The sequence below is a fragment of the Antechinus flavipes genome, chromosome 2, assembly GCF_016432865.1.
Source record: "Antechinus flavipes isolate AdamAnt ecotype Samford, QLD, Australia chromosome 2, AdamAnt_v2, whole genome shotgun sequence".
In the NCBI taxonomy this organism is placed as follows: domain Eukaryota; kingdom Metazoa; phylum Chordata; class Mammalia; order Dasyuromorphia; family Dasyuridae; genus Antechinus; species Antechinus flavipes.
Window position 1 is genome coordinate 501,467,766 of NC_067399.1, and position 23,027 is coordinate 501,490,792.

Genomic DNA, 23,027 nt, shown 5'->3' on the forward strand with positions numbered 1-23,027 from the left:
AGGTGGGGTAGCAGCTCCTCAGTCTCTTCTGGGATTCCAGATTTCTTTCTTTTCCAGCAGCATCCAACTAATTCAGGAAAGAACATTTATCTAGAGATGGGGCAAAGTGACATAGAATTATCTTTGGAATTGACCTTCCTCAATACTTCCTCAGAAATGTGGAGAGGTGGGAAGAAAATTGGATTATGAAGAGAAGAGCAGAGAAGGAAGGAACGACAATTTTACCTTCTTACAAACTTTAGGTGCTGAAACAGATGAAAGTATTATTCCCACTGCATAGAAGAGGGAACTGAAGATGTGATTTGCCTATCATTTATGAAGATTTTTAATCTAGATTGGCCGGAAAAAGGCGGGATGCTGTACTTTTGATTAGAGCAGGAAAAGGAAGGAAAGAACGGGAAAGGGAAAAAAAGGGAGAGATCAAAGGATTATAGGTTTCAAGCTTGGAGAGATTTTATTAACCTTAGAGACCATAGAGTTTAAGAGATTTAAGAAATCTCCCCACCCCAAATTTACAGACAAGGAAACAAGAGAGGTAAAGTTGCCAAGGTCTTGACCAGGGTCATACAGGTTAGTGTGTCTAAATGGGATTTGAACCCAGTCTTCCAGATTCCAAATCCTGACTAGTCATTACGCCACAGGGGAAGAAAAGTAAAAGTAAAAGGAGGAGGCTGAAAAGGGGAAGGAGCAGGGAAAGATAGAGGAGACGGTGGAAAGGGGGAAAGGAGAAGGAATCTAGTGGATGGGTAGGAATAAGGGGAGGGAATAAAAGGGGCGAGTGGGTGAGGAGGAGGAGGAGGAGGGGAGAAGTGGGGCAAGTTAGTGGGTAGGGAGAAGGGGAGAGGACCCCGCCCTGCCAGCACGGAGCAGCCGCGCTGACTGACGGCTTAGGGTTAACACCTCCTTCTAGGCGGCAGCAGAGCCTGGGCTAGCTGGTAAAGGCGGGGAGGGAGGAAGAAAGAGAGTGAGAGGGGTAGAGAGGGCCCGTGGTAAGGAGCATGTGCTAGGGAGTCCAGTAACCAGGGACAACCACAGCAACAGAGCTCCCTTGGAGGAGGAGGAGAAGGAGGAGGAGGAGAAGAAGGAGGAGAAGAAGGAGAAGGCAGAGAGCGGCTCCGCAGCCCCGCAGCCCCGCGCCCCCGCGCCTCCGGGCCTCCTCCCGGAGCCAGCGCACTGAGCAAAGCCCCGCGGGCGGGCGGCAGGATTTGGGAACCGTAGGAGGAGAGGGACTGAGGCTACCGCCCCCGGGCCTGCAGAGCCAGCTCCCAGCGGGCTGGGGATGTAAAAGCCTTTCCGGATCTCTATCCCCGGCCTCACTCGGAGTCCCTCTAGGAGCCCAGGGCGCGCAGTGCTTAGCAAGCTAGAACCTTGATCCAGGACCGAGAGAGCGGGAGACAAAGACCCCTAGAACCCCCCGCCCCTGCCCCTGCCCCTGTTCCTGCCTCTGCCTGCGGGTTCCCTGCTCCGACCCGGTGCAGGGCCGCCTGGGACGAACCCCCGCGGCGGGACTGGGGAGAGCCGGCTGGGCCCGGAGCCGCTCCGGGGTTTATGCCCTAGTCGGTTCGGGCCCGGCGGGGGACGTGGCCGCAGAGGATGGGGAAATCCAACAGCAAGTTAAAGCCTGAAGTAGTAGAAGAACTGACCAGAAAGACCTACTGTGAGTATGGAGGGTCTTCCCTCCTTTTTCTCCTCCCCTCGTTTCCCCCGTTCTCTTTACTCCCCGACCTTCCCCTCTTCCACTCCCATATTTTTTCTTCCCTATCCTCCTCCCTTCCTTTTTCGCCTCCTCCCTTTTCTTCTCTCTCCTCCTCTCCCTTTTACCCCATTTTCCCCCTCCCCCATCTAGTCCTCCTCCCTTCTCATCTCCTCCCATCCTTATCTGTTCCCCTCCCCACGCAGCTCTTTTCCTTCCTCCTTTCCATCCCTTTCCTCTGATTTTTCCTCACTTTCTTACCTGGTCTCTTGCTCACTTTAATTCATTTTTAAATACCTACTCTTTTCAAGCTGCTATGATTTGGGAAATGGGCTGTGGGGACATCTCTCTCTCTCATGCTTCCAATGTTCACACCTGGCCCCATTGTTCTGAAGTCCGATTCTGCCCCGCAGCTCTGACCAGGGTTGGGCCATGTGCTGTTGCTGTCAGATGTATTTCTGTGCTTCCTTAGTTTTCCCCAACACGCTTCCCTCAACCACCCCCCACACCCCGGGCCTGGGCATAGTGTCCTAGAAGGCCCTCTTTGCTATTATAAAGTAGCTTCCTAATAACAAGATTACTGGTGCTGCTATGACAGCGTGGATTGCGGAGAGAAACGGGGTGGGGTGGGAGGAGGACTTTCTCATGTAGAGGGGCTCCTGGCAGCACTAAGCTGGTGACCCTGGCAAATAGGTATTGGATTTGGGAGTAGTTCCAGAGGGTGGGTGATTCATGCATCACCCTACACTGACTAGGTGAGCTGATTCCCCACCCCCCTTCCTCCCAAGAGTATGTGAAAGGGGGAGGGGAGGAAAAGGAGGGAGCTCAGCCTGCTGAGTGGGAAGATTCCTTGTTGACTGGTGAATTTTCAGGGAGAATTCTTCATTGACTTTAAAAAATAAAAGTGCCAAGAACTGGGAGGGGAGAGGATGAGAAATTATTCTCCATTCTCCAGGGTTCAGATTTAATTAGCTCGTATCACTTCATATCTTGTTCATTCCTTGCATGACTTTCAAACTTTCCAGCCTCCTCTAGTGAGTCCCTCTTTCTATCCCTTAATTTCTATATCCTTTCCCCATCTCCCTTGCTGCCCCTCACAGATAGGATCGGTGGGCTAAATGTCTTGGCATTTGAAGGGTTAATGGCAACTTAGCTGTAACCACCTTGGCTATTGCATATTTCCAGCACTTTGTGTTTAGGTTTATCAATCTGCTTCCAAAAGCTATGGATTCCCTATAGGTCTCTTAGGCTGTTTCTTTTTAGTGTGAAGGCAAGATAGCTGCCCTTATGCCAGTGCTTTAGCTCTAGGCTCTTCTGCAGGAATGGCAGGAAGGGAACACCTGGGTGTCATTCCCACTCACCACTGCAGTGCTGCTTCCATCCACTCCCTTCCCCCCTCCCCCAAACCCAGAAGGCTAGAGATTAACATCCTTCGGGTTCAGGGATGGAGGAGAGTTTAGGCAGGCACCCGTGGTGCATTGCACAACCCTAACTCTCTTCACTGCTCAATCAGGCTGCTGGGCAGCATGGCACTGGGAGCTCCTACCCAGCCTCCATCCCATCTTTTAGCCAAGCCTAGGTGCTCAGAGAACAAAGGGTCAGATTTTAGCACCAGATTGCCTGTTGAACAGAGTTTACGATAGCCATTTCTATGGTCCTTAGTTCTTAGGGATTCCACTGGGTGAGATTATCCCAAACTGAAATCTTAGTGTTTAGTTTGTTGATGGAGAGAGGGAACAAAGGGCTAAGAACTGCGTCCTTGACTAATGTGTTACAGAATGGGTGGGAGATTGAATTTCTTTATAATCTGCCCTTTTGGATAAAGGATGAGTGTTATGGGTAACATGGGTTTATAGTAGTATATGAAACTGTCTTTTTCAGCCAGGTTGTTCCCTGTCACCATCTCCAGGAGATCTTATAACTCTGGTCAGATATGGGTTCACCACTGGGGAATGACAATTCTGGGTGACTTTTCTAGATCACTTCCCCCCTTGGGGCAAATGGTTCCCATCAGCCAAAGACTGCTGGAATTCAGGTCATCCCTTTTGTAACCTGAGTAACTCTATTAAGTAGGTTTCTTTCAAAGTGCCCAGAGCAGAGAGCCCAATGATTGGGGAACTCTGAGATAGCCCTATTCTTTAGGAAAAGCCCTCAAAAATAATATCAGAAGTCAAGAAATGGGATTATGGTTGTTGGGAAAAAATTCTGGGGGTTATCCAATTCAACACTTTCATTTAAATAACAGTAACTAGTATTTACCTAGTGCTTTGATATTTGCCTAGCACTTTTTATTTACACATGTTATTTCTTTGATTCTCTAAGTGATTTTTTTTTTTTTTTTTACTGATGGAAAGATTTGGGACCTTGATGAGGTTATGACTTCCCCAAGCTCTTTCCTTCCTAAGGGATAGAATCTAGATTCAAATCTAGGTCCTCTGATTCTAAATCCGTTTTCCCCTTCTATATCACTTAACATTTTCCTTTCTTAATTTTTATTTTATTGACTAGATGGCAGCTATTAGAACAGTTCATTCATTGTAAATTACATGGGGAGTTGTGGCAGGATGGGACTTGGATTGGGCTTCTTTTCCATTTTCCTGCTTTGGGGCAGAACCACCCATCAAAATCTACTCTTAACAGAGTCAACAGGTATTTATTTCAGAAGAATCCACACTGGGGCCCAGTTCTCTGCTGGAAGAAATCCAATCCTATTTTTAAAAAGGCCTTCAGGGACCTGGAACATTTTTGACCTGGGAGGAAGCAAGATCAAAAGATTCAGAGTTAGAAAGGACCTTACAGAATATGTAATACAATCCTCTCATTTTACAGATTAGCAAACTGATCATAGTGGTAAAATGATTTGCTCAAGGTCACAAAGCTAAGTAGGTGGCAGAGATGGGATTTAACCCTCAGTTTGTCTCTTCCACACCCCAAATGTATCATCAGTATATATTCTCCTCCTGAGGCCAAGGAGAAGCTCTAGCTTTTTGCCCCATTAGGGAAATGAGTTATATTTGATAATGATATCTAGTTGTGAGGGCTGCCTTTCAGATCTCAGGGATTCTGGGTCAGGGATAAGAAATGAGGTCACTTTGCTGCTTGTAACTGGTCAGAGGGTATTTATAAAGGTGGGTTATGTCTTACTGCCATGACTATGTGTCTCTTATCTCACCCCACAGTATGGGATCCAGAAGGGAAAATCAAAGATTTGCTCTGGGAACCCTCATAATAGCTGGCTGTCTCTTTCAGCTGCTTCCCTGGCAAGACCTCAACATAGACTTTTAATCTAATTTAATTTTTAATGTTTTCTCAATGGCTTTTAAAAATGTAATTGTCTCTATAGTAGACTATTGGACTTAGGATCAAGAAGATTTCCTTCAAATCACCCCTATGACCCTTAATAGCTATGTATCTATGAATAAGTCATATAATCTTTCTGGATCTCATTTTTTCATCTGTAAAATGGGACTAAGACCTATAACATGCTCCTCACAGCGTTGTTATGATGCTCAAATGATATGTTGTATGTATGAAGTGTTTCAAAAATCTTAAAACATTATCAAAAGTCAGCTAATATTATTCTTATTATTAGCACCCTCATAGAATCCACTTTTGTAACAAGAACAAAGGAATAACTAAGAAAAACACGATATAGCAATAATGTTAGGTAGTATGTGATGTATTCTGTAGCCATAGAGGGAAATATGTTTCAGCATCAATCCGACCTAGACTCTTTTCCACGTTGTTCTTTTTAGAGATTCCTAAATTGGTGAACTGAATAGAATTTGGAGGATTATGGGTGTAGGCAGAGAATGGAGAGTAGGCTATGATTTTATACTATCAGCTTATGCTAGGAGCAGGTTAGAGTTTAGATCAGAGTTTCTTAATCTGGAGTCTTTTCCTTAACAGATTCTAAAGGTGTCCATGGATAGATTTCAGGGGATCCATGAATGGGGGGAAAAAAATCACCTTCATTTCCACTAACCTTTAATTGAAATTTAGCAGTTCCTCCTATTATCAATGTGGGAGAGAAACCATTTTTTCTTGAGAAGCCGTCTGTAGTCTTCACTAGACTTCCAAAGGGGTCCATGACATACAAAAAATTAAGAATCACCTGATTTAGATAAAAGTTCCAGTTCGGTGGGTTTTTTCCTCCTTTCCCACAGTAGAATTTAATGTACTATAATACTTGCTGAATGAAACCTACATGCCTTATGCTAGCTTTGCAGATACAGTCCTTTTGTTTTTAATCGGCCCACAGAGTGCAAGCTCTGACTTCCCTAACGTAGCTGATGTTTAGGAGAAGCAGGAAACCAAAGAAAATTGGAATTGGTGATGGGATACAGTCATATTTTCCATACCAAGCAGGTTTCTGCCTTGTTTGAAGCCCAGTTTCTCCGAGGCTTGGCCTAATTTCTTGCCACTGTTTGGCAAAACTGTTTGACTTGGGGAGGATCATGATTTGGTGGAAAGAGCACTGGATTTGGCACCAGAAAACCTAGGCAAGTCTCAGCTGTGCACTTGCTATATATGGACCGCTATTCAGGCTAACCTCTTTCTCCCTCCCAGTCTCAGTTTCCTCATCTGAGAATTCAGGAATTGGATTAGGTTCTATTTAAGCTTCCTTCAAGTTCGAAGGTTTATCCCTGTACTATAGAGAAACATTCGATCTTCATAGAAAGGGCTCCTGCTAGTGTCCAGGCCCCCTTCCTGAGTGGGGGAGTGTGGTCTGAATAAGCATCTCCTGGGAATCCTTTCTGCTAGCCAGACTAGGAGGCCCTTAGCCCTGGTAGCTCCAATGTCAGTCACTCAACTAGCATTTATTAAGTGCCTTCCATGTGCCAGGCACAGTGCTAAGTGATGGGGACACAAACCATCCTTGGTCTTAAGGAGTTCTCAGTCTAATGGAGGAGACAGGCAGCAAATAATATCTATACAGTATAAATTGGAGTTAGTCTCAGAGCACTACATGTCTTCTATTGTCCATGTTTTTGATTGTATTTAGGACCCCTTAGTGCTAGGATATCTTTCCCTAGCCAAAGTTTACTCCTTCTTCAAGGCTCAAGTCTTAGGTCGTGAACCCTTCTGACTTCTCCAGCTCCAAATGATTCTTTTCTCTTCTGGCCTCCCATCACATCTACCATCTATGCTTAGCCACATGATTTAGCAATTTATTCATAACTTCAGGAAATTGGGAAAGATCATCTATACTAAATTCATTTTGCAGATGGGGAAACTGAGGGCGAGAGAGGTGAGTTGTGTTATATTCTGTCTTTGTTTTTGGTATTGTGTCCTCCATGCTACTTTCTTGGCCCCTAAATAGATTATCTGCTCCTGGAAGACAAGAGATTGGGGGTCTTCAACAGTAGAGGGCACACAATAGTATACAATCTCTCTTATAGTGAAGGGCACACAGTAGGTATCTAATCTCTCACAGTAAATGGCACACAGTAGGCATCTAATTTCTCTTATAGTAAAGGGCACACAGTAGGTATCTAATCTCTCTCGCAGTAAAGAGCACACAGTAAATATCCAATCTTTCAGTGAAGGAAATACAGTAATTTCTCTCACATTGAAGGGCACACAGTAGATATTCAGTCTTTCATAGTGAAAGGTACACAGTAGGTATCCAGTCTCTCTTATGATGAAGGGCATACAGTAGGTATCTAATCTCTCACAGGAAACAGCACATAGTAAGTATATATAATCTCTCTTATAGTGAAGGACACACAGTAGGTATCCAATCTCTCTTATGGTGAAGGGCACACAGTAGGTATCCAATCTCTTTCATGGTGTACGGCACACAAAGTTAGATTGTTCAGCTGCTGATTCATTGAGTTCCTGAATATTAACATGGCTTAGCTGGTGGCAACCAGTGGATGAACTGTTCAGAGTAGGACTGCTGAGTCCCTTGTGGTAGACATTATGGCCCTTATGCTGCTCTCTGAGACCCAGAAGGTGGCAAAATTACTTCTCTGAGCTCATCAGGAATGATGAGTTCCCTCATTCTTCCTCCTCCTTGCTTTGCCCTATCTTTGTCCTACTTTGGAAGGTGTGACTTAACTACTGTGACAGTATTCTGGTTGAAAAAATGGAGGGGAATGAGGATGCTAACAGGACTAAGCCAGCTCTCCTAGAATGTATGGGCTGGTTTGTTTGTCCAGGATTTGTCTGCATGATCTTGTCCTATGGGATGGCTTTTCTGGGTGATATCCTTGGCTAGGTCCCTGGTGCTGCAGTCAAAGAAGAGAACAGATAGAGTTGTCTCTATTTATTTATTTATTATCTCAGCCTTTGTTTCTGAATATTTAATTAAGATTTCAGGGGATGGCAGTGGTGTGAGGGTGCAAAGATCAACATAAGGAAAGAAGCTAATGAAAAGGGGATAGTGCAGGTTGAAGGAAGAGACTTAAACTTATAAGTTCTGTATGTGTATGTGTATATATATATATATATATATATATATATATATATATATATATATATATATATATGGTTTTTCCAGGGAAAATAGCACTTCATTTTTAGTGACTACTGTGAGGGAGGAGGGGGAAGGTCGAAACAGCATAGAAGGCAGCTAGAAGGATCCTTAGAATCCAGCTACTCCCTTCTTTTACATAGGGGGAAAAAAAGGTCTGGGGAAGTTAAAGTATTTGCCCAAAGTCATACAGAGAAGATGTGTCTGTGGCAGGATTTGAACCCAGCTTCAGCACTTTGTCTATCATACTTTGCCATTTTTCTGAAGCCGGATTCAACCTTCTTTGCTTTAATCATGCTGCCTAAATACGGGTCATTGAATTAGTCAGTCAATCAGTAGTCAGATAAATATTTATTAGGTACCTGTTATATATCAGGAGGCTAGCCAGTCAGTTCAACACTGAGGAAGGTCTCCTGAAAGAGAAATGTAAGTCTATTTTTATGAGGGAGCCTGCAGTGGTAGAAAGAACACTGAATCAGAAAAGAGTTCAGAGCCCTGAGTTCTAATGTCGACTTTGTCATTAACTGATTGGATAATGAGAAAAATCATTTCAGTTCTCAGAGCCTCATTTCTCTCATCTCTAAAATAGAAACAAATTTCTAATCACAGAACTCTTTTGAAGACTGAAAAAGATAGTGTAAGTAAAAATGCTTTGGAAAATGGGAGATAATTTTTAAATTTGAGGGATGTTATTTAATTCAATAGATTCTCCTTCATCTATATTGATTTTTAATGAAAGCCTAATAGATGGGAAGAGGAGATGAAATGACCTGTCCACATTTCTCTCATCACTAAGATCTTATGATTTCATGTTCTAAGAGAGTCTAATGTAATTTCTGACATCTTCATATGGAATTAATAATATAACTCAGATTAACATCAAATATTATAATAACAAAATGCTTTCTGGACATAGATTCAGTTGATAATAGTAGCACATCACATAGACTTTGGGAAAGTCCCAGTGTGGACTAATCCTAAAATTATAAGACTTGATTTGGAAGATGTAGCAAATAGAACCTTTTGTCTCTCTGCTGACAAATGCCTTGGATTAGAATTCTCTATTTTTTGGTTCTTGGAGACTGTGACTTATCCAGCTATAGTGTTGAAACACCCAGCTTTAAAGCTGGGTAGACAGACAGGGGATACAGAAGCTACTGGATTGGAACTGCAAACTGGGAACCCCATTATCTGAATTTTGCTCCTGTTTTCCCAGTTTTCCCTTTGGGGCCCTTCAGTTGGGAAAGAATCCCTTGGGGATTGTAGTGATATGTGTGGTTCCTTCCAGAGAAAGCATTTACTAGATTTGATAGGAGCATTACTTGGGATGTGAGTAAATGGACAAATGTTCTGATGACAAGTGGCCAGAGCTGGCTGCTATGAAGAGAAAAGAGGGTATTAACAACATTCATTTGAGTGAAAATGCAGGCTGACTGAGTTTAAGGGAATAAGGATCTTATTCCATTTGATCATTTTGTTAGGTCAGATTGGCAATGTGGCATTTACCAGGCGCTTCAATGGTGGAGGAAGTGGGAGAGAATTCTGATTCTTCCTATTTTCTCCAATATATTAGTTTCTAGTCTGGAAGGAATAACCACTTGCATTGAGAAATTCTCTGGGATTTTCAGTCACAGTAGCAAATACATCGACTAGCTTTGGGACCTTGTTCCTACTAGAAAGGGGATTCTTTAAAATCCCAGTGGTTGGACTGTGGGAACTGAATGTGGATCACAACGTAACATTCTCACTCTTTTTGCTGTTTGCTTGCATTTTGTTTTCTTACTCATTTACTTTCTTTTTTTTGATCTGATTTTTCTTGTGTAGCAAGACAACTGTATAAATGTTTCTATACATTAGATTTAACATATATTTTAACATGTTTAACATATAAAAAATAAATCTCAATGATTAATAGTAATAAATCACTAATCTTCATTATTGAATGTCAATGGTGGAAGGAACTTTAGAACATGGAATGTCAGAGTGGGAAGTGACTTAGGTTGTGGAATGTCAGATACCTAAGTTCATAAAATATTAGAGGTAGAAGGGATTTCAGGACATAAAATGTTAGTATATATATCACTATTACTAAAATGCTTTAATTGCTTATGTCATTTGATCCTAACAATATCCTAGTGAAGTCTGGAGTATACATATTATTGCTTTACAGATGAGGAAAATGAGATTCTGCATGTTTGCTTTGCCTTCCCCCCCCATTAATGGAGTCATCATTCAAACCAATGTCTTTGAGAGTCCCAGTCTAATGCTCTTTCCAGTCATTGCCTCTGCATATAGAATAAGATAATAGATGTTTGATAAATGCCTGTTGACTGATAAATGGCAGAACCAGAAGCTATCTCAGACATCTAGTACTTCTAGACGTTTTGTAGATGGGAAAACTAAGGCTCAGAGAGATCTAGGAACTTAGCCACAGTTGTGATGGAGCCTAGTTCTCTTGAGTCCACCCATATCTAACATCTTTGTCCTTGCTACCTTATAGTACAGTAAAGCTAGTTAATCCAATGTAGATTCAGACCAGTTGAAGGATACTGGCTTCCTCATTAAATAAGACCTACCTTCCCCTCCTGAGGACTTTCAAACATTTCTGTATCCTGATTGAAAGGCAAATTTTCTTCCCAAATTCTCCCACCTTTTGATCAGAATCCTCCTCTTCCCTTTATCATTCTTCCTCTGGTCCAGAAGTCAGGGGTGCTGGAGCCTGTAACCATTTCAGGAAAGGATTAGGGGAGGGACAGAAGATGAAGAAGGAAATCAAGAGGCATTTATATAGGAATGTGGGACATGATAAAAGCCAGAAGGGGAAAGGGAGAACAGAGCCTTCTTTTTACCACTTGGTGGTTCCTCTGCAGCAAAAAGTCATGGGGAAAGAAAAATTTTAAATCCTAGAATATCCTCTTGAAGTCCACAGAGGCAATGCTGAGTAAATGCTGTGAAGCTGTCAGAATCGTGTTTAATTTCTTCATTGCCACATTCGCATATCTGCTAAGTGGTCTTTTTGGACCCAGGCAGGCTAGTGGGACAATTAAAGTTGGCAAGTGAGAAGTTTCCCTCTTGGAAGCAGTCTCTGGCAGAGGGCAGACTGTAGCTGAGGGAGCTGGAGAGGTGGTCATTGTTGGACTTTTTCATGTTTAGATTTCCCTCACCACTCCCGTTCTATTCCTAAAATTGTGATAGAAGAGTGAGCAGCAGCTACATTCTCACTGAAGTGTGTAAAGTGAGGAGCAGTCTGGGGAGGTCTTTGTAAGCTACCCCTGATGAAGGAAGTTTTGATGTTAAATCCTAAATGTTCCTGCATTGTTCTTTTGGGGGATGGAGATTGGTGATACAAAAATTCTAATTCTAGAATATTAGACTTACAATTATTCTATCTGGGCCATCTAAAACAACTCCCCTCATTTTTTAAAAATTTAATTTAATTTTATAATAACTTTTAATTGACAAAACTCCCCTCATTTTTAAGAGGTGATTACAGAACCAAGGTCTACTGATTTCATGTCTGATGTAGTGAACAGGATTTGAGATTGGTAGGAGGGTGAGGTAGCTGGAATGGAAGTCCTTAAATTCGGATCACATTCTCCTATACATTTCGTTGCTTTAGGAAAGGTAAGAAGGGAAGATGGGAAGGAACACTGAAGTGGGGACTGCAGAATCATAATCTCTACAAAGGAGACCATCTCTCTAGTCTCCACTCACCATGATATGTTTATGTATCAAGCTGTAAATGGAATATTTTGGAAGAGAGAGATTTTATTGAGGTGTTATGAAGGTGCATTTCAATCATTGTCAATCTCGATAAGATAAAGTTTGCACTGAGTCACATCATCTCAGAGTTGGAAGGGATTTTAGGCATTATCTATTATTAGTTATTATTATTATTAATTCATTCCATATCTCAACCTCCATCTTAAGTAATCTTTCAGCTTTTGAAGATGGGGAGCTCATTACCTGTTTAGGCAGTCCATTTGCTTATGGACAGTCCTACTAATAATCTGTTTTTCTGCAACTTTTAGTCACAAAGATTAAGAGCTGTATGTAAAATTTACTTAAGTATTCAAAATCAGTAATTGTATCTCTATAGCCACTGGCTTCTTTTCCTTAACAGTAGAAGGAGGTTTGAGGCCTAGGAAAATCATCTCACCCAGGTTTTTATAGGCATGGTGGCAGAACTGGGGGTGGGGTGTGGGTCTGGCATTCTGATTACAGAACATTATTCTCTGAAGCAATAAATGTCTTTGCATCAAATATTTGCCACTCTTCAGTGAGAGCAAGAGAAAACAAATAAAAAGATCATTTTTGTAAACAACTGTGAAATCATGTAGGAGTCTATTTACCAAGGTGGAGAAAAATATAAATGAGCGTCCATCTTAAAGCAAGACTATAGATCTGGCATTTGTTAGTGTGTAGGAGATCAGCTCGTCACCAGGGGAACTCTGGGCGTTGCCTCACTGAATTCCCCAGAATCCTCTTTCTACATTACTCCCAATTCAGTTCAAATTATTGTATTTATGAAGTACTCATCATGGACCAGAAAGGCACTATACTAGGTGCTCGAGACAAAAGGGCAAAACCAAGAGGCTTAAACTCTCCTGGTGCTTGTGCTAACACAGATAACAGCAGTACCTTCCTCACAAGGAAGATGTGAATAGTTAACATGTGAAACATTTTTTGGTTGGAAAATATATTATTTATTAATGATTTGAAATTAGTTTCCATAGGACCAATTATCATTTCTATCTATCTATCTATCTATATCTATATCTATATCTATATATATTATATATACATATATAATATATATATATATCTTTTTATTTACAAGACATATGCATGGGTAATTTTTCAGCAAAATTTTCTGTTCCAACTTTTCCCCTCCTTCCCCCCACCTCCTCCCCTAGATGGCAGGTAGACCAATACATGTTAAATATGTTAAAGTATATGTTAAATACAATATATAACATGTGAAACTTTAAAGTGCTGTATACAAATGCTAGTAGTTATTATTGTTATTGTTATCATTTCAATAAATATAAACGAAATAAATTAATTACAAGGAGTTGGGGTAAGAGAGGAATCCAGAAAAGCCTTGTGGTGAAGGTGGCATTTGAGCTGGGCCTTGAAGAGAGTTAGGGATGGTAAGAGGTGGAGGTAAAGAGGAATAGAATTCCACACATAGGGCAAAAACCTAGCTAAGGTATCAAGACAGACAGAATATTAGCTATGGAGAACAGCAAGAAAAGCAGAATGGCTGGACTTGAATGAGATTTTTTCATTTAGATAATCCTCTGTAAGGCAGATTTCCTTAGGCCTTTTGAGCAGATGTGTGTCTCTTAGCTTGTTGCAGGTGGGAATTGATTCCTTCAGATATATTCATTATATTCATGTAGGTTAGAGTACTGTGCGAGATGCCACAGATATGTTTTACAAATGGTTAAAACCTTAGAGATATTTTAGAGATTATCTGCTTATTTTTTCCTATTTTTTATTATTAACAGTAATTTTTAATTTTCAAAATATATGCAAAGATAGTTTCCAATATTCACCCTTGCAAAACCCTGTGTTCCAATTTTTTCGCCCTTCCTTCCTCCCATCCCCCTCCCCTAGGCAGCAAGCAATCCATTATATGTTAAACATATACAATTTTTCTATACATATTTCCACATTTACCATTCTGCTCGTTTTTTAAGATGAGACAGAGATCCAGCAAATAAAGTCCAATGCCACAGTTGCACAGGTGGTAAATAGAAGCGCCACAACTCAAACCTATCAAGGAAATCTCCCTTCCCCCATAGGTTTGTACCTCGGCCCTTGGGACAGCTGAATAGAGCTTTTCTTCACAATTTAAAAAAGACATGAAGAAGCTCATAGAGCTCAGTTCTTAGCATTTAATTTAAAAGGGACAGAGTGGTACTATGAAAATAATATTGGGGGTTAGATCATATGGATTTGAGTTTTAGTTCTACCTCTTCCTAGCTGTTGTTTCATCTATCTAGTTCAATTTCTTCATCTTTAAATGCTTAAACATGGCTAATTTTGCAGGGTGGTTACGAGGAAAGCATTTTTTCCAAGTGCTATAAAAGGTGAGTTTTACTGTCTCTTTTAAATATATCCATATGGGTACACATTGTTCCCTTCAATAGAACCTACGCCTGTGGAGAGCAAGAGTTGTTTTACTTTTTGTCTTTGCAGTCTGATAGAGGCGATGGACCCCTTCTCAGAATAATATTTTAAATGCATAAAATGATATACATAGGATTATAAAGGAACCAATTATATTGAAATAGTTATATAAAAACATTTAAACCCCATTAAGAACCCCTTAGTAAAACAGTGTTTCTCCTGGGAATTATTATGACAAGGACAGACATTAAGTTAACTAGCTGGATGCCTGGATTTGATCCCTTGAGCCACCACTGACTCACCGTGTGACTTTATGGACTTAATTTGCCCTCTTTGTCAGTCAGTCAATAACTATTGAGCTCAGTGTTCCCTTGTAGGTGCCTTTGCAGATAAATGTTCTTTGTGTTGATGTGTGTGTGAACATGTGGATTTTTGAATAATCAATGATTAAGAGCATGAATTTGATTATGGAGGTAGTACATGAATATGTACTGCTGTAAAAATCTTAGGGTTTTGAGCCAGATGGGAATTAAGAGACTGAACTACTTAAGATTCTTATACTTATACATACTGGGCACTGTGCTAAGCACTGGGATTACAAAGAAAGGTGAAAGATAATGAAGGAAAACCACATATATAAAGGGTACTCAAAATGAGCATGATAAGGTCAGAGGGCTTACAGCCAAGTGGGAAGTCACAAAATCAGAAGAGTTCAGCCACTTGGAAAATAACAAAATTGCTGCCCTGGGCTTCCTTCTTAAATAGAAGAACTGGGAGGAGTTCTATATTATTTGCCTTCCACCCTTGCCAATCAAAGAAGGTGAGCTGCTCCAGGAAAAAAAGCTTAGAACTTTTGTGATCTTGCAAGATGATGAGATTCCTGAAAATATGAGGGAAAGCCTAGAATAGTATAATAGGTGGGAAATATCTTTGAGCTTCAGTTTCCCACTTTGTACTATGAGGAAAAGGGGAAAATCCATATAATGAGAATCCAGGAAGAGCACTGATACTCTTGGAAGGCAAGACCTTCTTTTCCTTAATAGCAGTCAGTAGTCATTAATAATTATTGAAAATGAACATATTCTAGAGAGTTCAAAGCAAAAAATTTCTTTGACTTGTCCAAATCCTAATTTCCCTGAATACTTGGTGCAATTTTTTTTGCCTTCCTATCCACTCCAGGGCACTTAGAGTCAGCTGGAGGAGAATACAGTCTTCTAAGAAGGTTAACCTTCAGAAGCAAGGGAGGTGAAGATTGAGTGGAGAGGAGAAAAGTTTGCAAAGTCTAGGTGGTGGGTGGAGCGCATGTCAGCTACCTCCCATCTTGCCTGGAAGAGGGAGAAATGCTAAAGATCTGTTTCTTCTTACAGTCCTCCTGAACTCAGGCCAGCAAGCAGGGTGTGGTTGTGTTGGGGGGAATGTCTTTAGCTTCCCGAGAGATGTATATTGGGGGTGGGAGGAGGGCCGGCTGAATAGATAATGACATCTTTCACCTGAGCTCTGATGCAGTAGCTGGTTCATCCGAATCCCCTTCCTGCCCAGGCTTGCTGGGGCTCTGGGATGGGAACTAGTCCTGGGATCTAGGTCTGCAAGACTGGGCCTGATCTGTCTCCAGAGGGAGTGAGTGTGTGGGTGAGTATATGTGTATAAATGGGGGTACAAGGAGTAGATGGCCCACTGTGAGCGAGAGGACACGGGTGTCAGTGTGTGTTCCTTATTTGGTGACTGGGAGTCACGAGTGCATGATCCTTGTGTTGGTGTGAATATGGATTTTTGAGTGAGTTTGATTATGGGGGTAGGTACATGAATGTGATTCTTTCGCCTGTGTGTCATGTACAGGCATTTAAGAATCATAGGGTTTTTTGCCAAATGGAAACTAAGAGATTGAACCACTTAAGTTCCTCGTGTTTGTACATACTCATACAACCAATCGCATTTATACCTGTTAACACATTCATTTTACAGATGAAGAAACTGAGCTGCAGAGAAGGGAAGAGGTCATAAAAGTAGTAAGTGGTATCCTGGCCAGATATCCAAAGCATCAGAGTTAGAGTCAGGAAGACTTGGCTTTAAGTTCTGCCTCCAAAGGCTTGACTGTAGCAAGTCATTTAACTGCTCCCTGCCTCAAATTCATCATCTGTAAAATGGGTGCCATAATAGCACCTATTTTACAAGGTTATTGAAAGGCTCATATGAGATAATGAATATAAAATACTTCGCAAATCTAAAAGTGCTATATAAATCTGAGCTGTTTATTGTTGTGTTCTTATCTTTCTTGATAGGGTCATAGAAATGGTCCAAGGACAGGTAACTATCTGGCTATTTATTTGATGTACTCAGACTTTCTCAGATCCATAAAATTACTGCTTTTTACAATCTAAAAAATAAATGAATGAATAAAGCTCTTAGTAATTGTTTAGTATATGCAAAGCACTCTGCTAAAGACTTAAAGTAAGACAGTGCCTGCTCTCAAAGGGCTAATATTGTAATGGGGGAGAGAACATATGGAAAGTTTCACCTGCAAGTTATCTGAAAAAGTTTAAGTCCTTAGGCAGTGAGAGCAAGGGGTAATGACTTTTTTGCCATTTTCCCCCTCTTCCTCCTCCTCCTCCTTTTCTTCTTCTTTATTCTCCTTTTCCTCCTCCTCCTCTTTTCTTCCTTCTCTCTTCTTTCCCTCTTCTTCCTCTTTCTCCTCTTCCTCTCCTCTTCCTTCTCTTCTCTTCCTCCTCCTCTTTTTTTTTCTTCCCCCTTCTTCCTCCTTTCTTCCTTCTTCTCCTCTTTTTTTCCTCCTCCTCCTCCTTTTTCTCCTTCTCTTCCTCCTCCTCCTCCTTTCCTCCTTCTCTCCTCCTCTTCCTCCTCTTCCTTCTTTGTTTTCGGCATTTGGGATTAAATGATTTGTCCAGGATCACATAACCAGTAAACGTCTAAGACGTTTGAAATTGAATTTGAATTCAGATCTTTCTGACTCCAGGACCTGTGCTCTATTCATTGAACTACCTAGCTGCCCTGATAATGCCTCTTCTTGAAAGTCATTAAAAACCATATTATGGAATGTGTTCTCCTCTATAGACTCTCCCGGAATAATTTTTAGGGCAATCCTAGTAGCAGGCAGGCTGATGGGGGTGACATATGTCTATTCTCACATAGTTTTAATTTCATCAACTATTTCTCTATGTTCATTCTAAGTATTTTGGAGATGAATATTGAGTATAGTGACAGCTATTAAAATGTTATTAAATTTTTATGGATCAGTATTATGGCCAGCCAGTTGTGAGCAGTAGTTCTATGTGAAAATACTCCTGTTTTAATATAATTTGCTAATTTGGCAAGGATATTTTGGGCTTTGCATTTGTTGAATGGGAAATTGTTGTCTGTTGGCTTTTGAAGACTATATAGATAAAGGTAGATCATTCTAACTTCCTGGTCATGCCTTTTGAGATGTCTGGTAGATGACAAATTTTTATGGCCTGCAGTACCATGTTGCACTTTTCATCCTTGTGCTGCATCATCTGCATTGATCAATAAGTCTGTCCTTCTTAACAATTCTAAACTTTTTTTAATGTCTGGTGGTACTAAGACCTACCCCTCTGTTTCTGTAGACAGATCAATATGATGAAGCTATTTGTTCAACATTTCTTGTATGCATCTTGCAAGCTCAATTAATGGGGATGCTCTCTATAGAGGGCCTTTTAGTCCCATCCTTGGATCTTAGCTATCCAAGAGGTTCTAAATGGAGATAAATCACTTTCAGTTACAGTTATTAAATTTAGTGGCATGTACCTGTTGTCAGTCTTTGCTATTGTTTGGTTGAACTTTTATGACCCTGTTTTGTGTTTTCTTGGCAAAAATACTAGGTTAGTTTGCTATTTCCTGAGGCAGAGTTGTATGACTTGCTCAGGATCACAAAGTAAGTGTCTGTGGCCAGATCTGAGTTCAGAAAGATGAGTTTTCCTGACTCCAAGCTCAGCATTCTGTCTGCTGTGCCACTTAAACTGTTCTGTCAGCCTGACTCCAAGCTCAGCATTCTGTCTGCTGTGCCACTTAAACTGTTCTGTCAGCTGTGGTCTATTTATTCCAAAAATGCTTTAAACATTTTAAACCTGTTTATAATGTGTTTTTAATAGAACATTTGCAGTATCAATTTTCTTCTTTTTGGATGAGAACATGTGAATCTTTATATAGCTGCCCTGGGAGAATGAGACCTACCTGTTTTTTATTAATGTGGTTTTGTTTGAATACTTTCTAGATCCATTGTTAACGATTTTATCGTGCTTGTACATGTGAAAATCAGCCAATTTTTGTGGCTCTGCAAGTGTTCTTCCCATTAAGTTTTGATTTTGGATACCCTAGGTACTCCCTTATACACACTCAGCTTCAACTTTCTCCTTGATAGCCTTAAACTTGATGTGTCTTCTTGGAGAAGACCAAGGTAATACAAATGTCACATGCATTCATCGATTTAGTCTGACTTCTGGATTCGAGCTTAAGGCTTTCAGTTTCCACTCTTTCTTGGCACACAGGCATTTTGTGCTACTGATAAAGTATAAATGATATTTATTTGATATTTTTGGTTATTTGGATATTGTTTATGTTATATGTCACTTATAATTATGTTATGTATATTGATGTTATATTATTATATTTTGATATTATTGGAGAAAGTTTCCATGAGATGAAGTAGCTATTTTAATGTCAGTCAGCTAGTAAGAATTTATTAAGTACCTACTATGTGCCAGACATGTTCATTGGAGACACAAAGGCAAAAGACAACTCTGCTCTCAAGAAGCTTATGGTCTAATTATGGAGAGACCATGTAAATAACTATATTAACGAACTTATTTTACCCAGGATTTATTGAAATTGATCAGTGGAGGGAAAGCATAAGGATTAAGACAGACTGTAAAGGCTTCCCATAAAAGGTAAGATTTTATTTGGAACTTGAAGGAAGCCAGGAAAGCAAGGAAGTGCAAGTGAGAAAGGTGAGCATTCCAGGTGTCAGGCAAAGCCAGAGAAAATGCAAGGAGCTGAGAAAGGAAGTCTTGTTTAAGGAACTGCAAAAAGGTCATTGTCACTGGATCACATAGTTAAAGGAGTGGATGGCAGAGAAGTAGAAGATGTAGGAAGACTGAAAAGATGTGATTTTCTTTGTGGCTAGAGAGTCTGATATTATCCATAGATATCTTGTGATTAATAAGAAGATTTCTTTGACCTGAGAGCCATACCCAGTTATATTCAGAATTGATTATAATGGATTTAAGACTATGCAGAACCATGATTAGATTAACTGTTTCCCTGGAAGAGCCCATGTTTTATATTAGCTATTCTCAACATTATTGTGATGGTGGCAAGTTTTAAATAAAAAAACAGTTTTTGGTATGCATTTTGAATATTCTAATATTTTCACTATGCTTGGCTCTGTTTTATCTTTTTTCAATTCTTGACTAATCCATGGGTGTGGAACTGAGTCAAAGATTTGCAATAATAATAAAATTGGCATAAATGTTATGTCACTTTCAGGAGGTTTCTTCAATAATCACCAAATAATAATGACATGCACTTTACACCCCTAGGACTTTTTGGCATTCCTCTTTTGCTCTTTGGCCAATATGCTGTTTTATTGTAAGTGTTTATAGATTTTTTTTGAGCAATACAAGTTGTGAATGTTTTGTGTAAAATATGTAAAGACATAATTGGCCTATATTTGAAGAGATTACTGGTTGCTCTCATTTTTTACTAATAAATGTGATGCCTCCAGTAAGAAAGATGGAATTAGGCTTACCACAGAGAGAAAGTTGTTGAAGTGCTTTGACTAGTAATTTATGGACTACTTTGCAGTGTTTTGAGCCAACAATTATGGATCTTCTCCAGACTCAATGCTTTTCAGTTTTTTGGAGAAGTAGCAGTTTAGTCGCTTCCCTTAATATTACTTCTCTTAAACTCAATATATAAAAAGATTTGTAAGATTCCTGCTTTGCATTTGATCCAAATTGTTATTATGTAGTGTTGGACTTTTTTTTTTATAATATAGAAGAGCAAAAATTTTCTGTTCTCTTTATTCAGGAGGTCCCTCTTTTTTTTTTTTTTTTAATTTCTTTGATTCTCATTCTTCTATGATATAATTTTTGATGCTGACTTGCTTATTTTACTCTTTGCACTGCATTTATTCCTTAACATACTTACTTTTGTTTTATGTTGTTGTTTTCCAGTTTCCTTTTTGCATATTTTTTTGTTCCCTTTATCTGAAGGATATAGTGTTCGAGCTGTCTAGAGAATGATGTAATCTTCTAATGTCTTTCTGGAGAAATTTGAACCTAAGTTTTCTGTCTTTAAATCGCAACACCCTATTGAACTAAGGGGAACAATAAGAACTTGATTTTTCTTCCAAATCCAATGCTTCTATAACTTGTTTTGAGGAATATTTCTAGATAACTTCACCTTTCCTCTTATCATCTTTACCATGCCAGTGAACACAGTATGTGCTATAGGAAATATTTTTGTGCTTTCTGTCAAATATTTTCCTGGAAAGTATTTCTTTATGATAATTTTAGCAAATACTAGACTTTTTGAAATATTATTTTGGTGTAATTAGTCTATTAATTGGACTCATGTCATCAAACCCTAAAAGAGCTTTTAGAAATTCCAATCTAAGTTCTATCTCTTTTTCAAAATCATTTAGATATTGGCAACTTTTTTTTTTTGTTTGTTTGTTATCCTGCTTCATTATCCAAAAAGAATTTTTGGAGTTTGTATTAAGTCTTGACTTTCAATGGCATCAGGTTCTTTAGCTTTTCTCTCCAGAATTACAGAACTCCTTAATTTTTAATCTGATTTCATTTAATATGGGTTTAACAGTGAAGCTATTATAATTACCCTGACTGTTTTTGCAGAATGTTGTTGTAACTCTTGGAACTGAAGATATTTTTGATGAAAAGCAGCAAGAAATGCTTGCCCCAAACTGGCAAGATGTATGAAGTTTTGTTATGATGTAATGTTGCTACATTATAAATTAACATCCATATCATCAATCTATTCCCTGCCATTTCAATCTGTTTGCCCCACTTGCCCCACTGTCAACATTCATTTGTACTCACTATGGTATTGACTTTTCTGATTTATTTCATAGTATTTTGCTTTCCTTTGGTGACAGTACACGAGTAAGTACCATTTGTCTTATTGTCCCTCATGTTAATCTGATCTTCCCTATTTCAAGTAAGGTCAGCTTTTAACCTTATGCTAACTTATCTGTTTCTTTGATTCTAGTATTTTATTTTTCCAAATACATGCTAAGATACTTTTCCACGTTCACCTTTGCAAAATCTTGTGTTCCAAATTTTATCTATTTCTTAGCTATATAGGAAAAAGTAAATCCCATTTGCCTGAACATTAAGTCATTAAATAATATTGTTGGAGCCCAGTTGGCTGGTGCCAATCTTTTTCAATATCATAATGGTTTCAGGGCATAGTAAGCCCCTGATGAAAAATATTGTGGCTGGCATTCTCTTACTTTCCCATTGCTGACAATGTAACGTGGGTAATGTATTGGGTTTTGAGGTTTTCGTTTCATAGAGCTAGATTTTGAACCCAGGTTCCTACTCCAGATTCAGTATTCTTTCTGATACATCTTGCTGCCTCTTATTTGCCACAATGGGATTTTGGGGGTAAAGTTATAATTAGGAACAAGGAACTTGAGTGAGCATATTAGAAGAAAATTACTGACCTTAAGAAGTTGATTTCATGCTTGAAGGATTTGAGATGGTCTTGAGTTCCTGTTCCAATTCAACAGCTCTTGCTTGATATGGGGGAATCATATTGAAGAAGAGACCAGGTACTAAGGAAGCCTGGAATGAGGAGAAAAACTAAGTTTCTTATTGAATGATTTTGGAGTCAGAAAACCTTGCTGTTATTTGATAACCCTCTGGCCAGCGATGTCTTTCCATTTTTCTGGGCTCCAGTTTCCTAACTCACCAAATAAGGGGCTTCTGTCCAATTCTAGTTCCTGTAATGAAATAGATTGGCTAGCTCTCTGATACAGTGCATGGAATTTGTTGATTTTCTAGTGTCTCCCATGATTCTGAATGTTATGCATAGGAAGCCCTGCTGTTTTCAGGTTAGGTTGAAATCCAGAGTAATTCCCAGAAAGTTGAGATCTTCTACTATATCCTTCCCAAAGTTCATAACAAAAGCCATCCCTTTCTTCGACCCCCTTAGTTATAGTCTTTAGGATAATGAGAATCCATTAATTTCAATAAATCACTCCTTTACCAGCTAATGGCCATTTTAATATAATGATAATTGAGGGAAGGAGAGGAGATAATTGTGCTCATAATGACCAATAAAATGGCTCTTCATAAACATTTTCTCTTTTACTTCTTGAGCAAAGTTAGTTCCTGATAAAATATCCCCTGGCTCCCTGGGAAAACTGTAGAAATTATTCACATCTGCTCCATGGTTGCTCAGTATTCAACTGAGGTTTGGAATTTGCAATGGTGTTACTATTTAAAACAAAACAAAACAAAACAAGCACATGCCTAGATCCTGAAAGAATTCAGGCAATGGATCCCCCCCCTCCCAAAAAGTAATCATTATTATGAATAAAATCTTCTGTTTTAGTCAGTAATTTGTTCTAAGTGTTGAAATACAAAAAGCAAAAGCAAAAATAGTCCCTGCCTACAAGGAGCATGCAGTCTAATAGAGGGAGACAACACATAGGAAAGTGGGGAG

At 39.7% G+C, this 23,027-nt stretch overlaps 1 protein-coding gene across 1 annotated transcript in view; it reads left to right on the forward strand.

Moving 5' to 3' along the window:
• The first annotated feature begins 853 nt into the window (after positions 1-853).
• Positions 854-23,027, forward strand: part of NCS1 (neuronal calcium sensor 1) — a 96,345-nt gene continuing 74,171 nt past the window's right edge. The window contains exon 1 of the mRNA XM_051980196.1: positions 854-1,657. Within this exon, the coding sequence (XP_051836156.1) occupies positions 1,594-1,657 (64 nt within the window). The 5' untranslated portion in view covers positions 854-1,593. The remainder of the gene's footprint in view (positions 1,658-23,027) is intronic.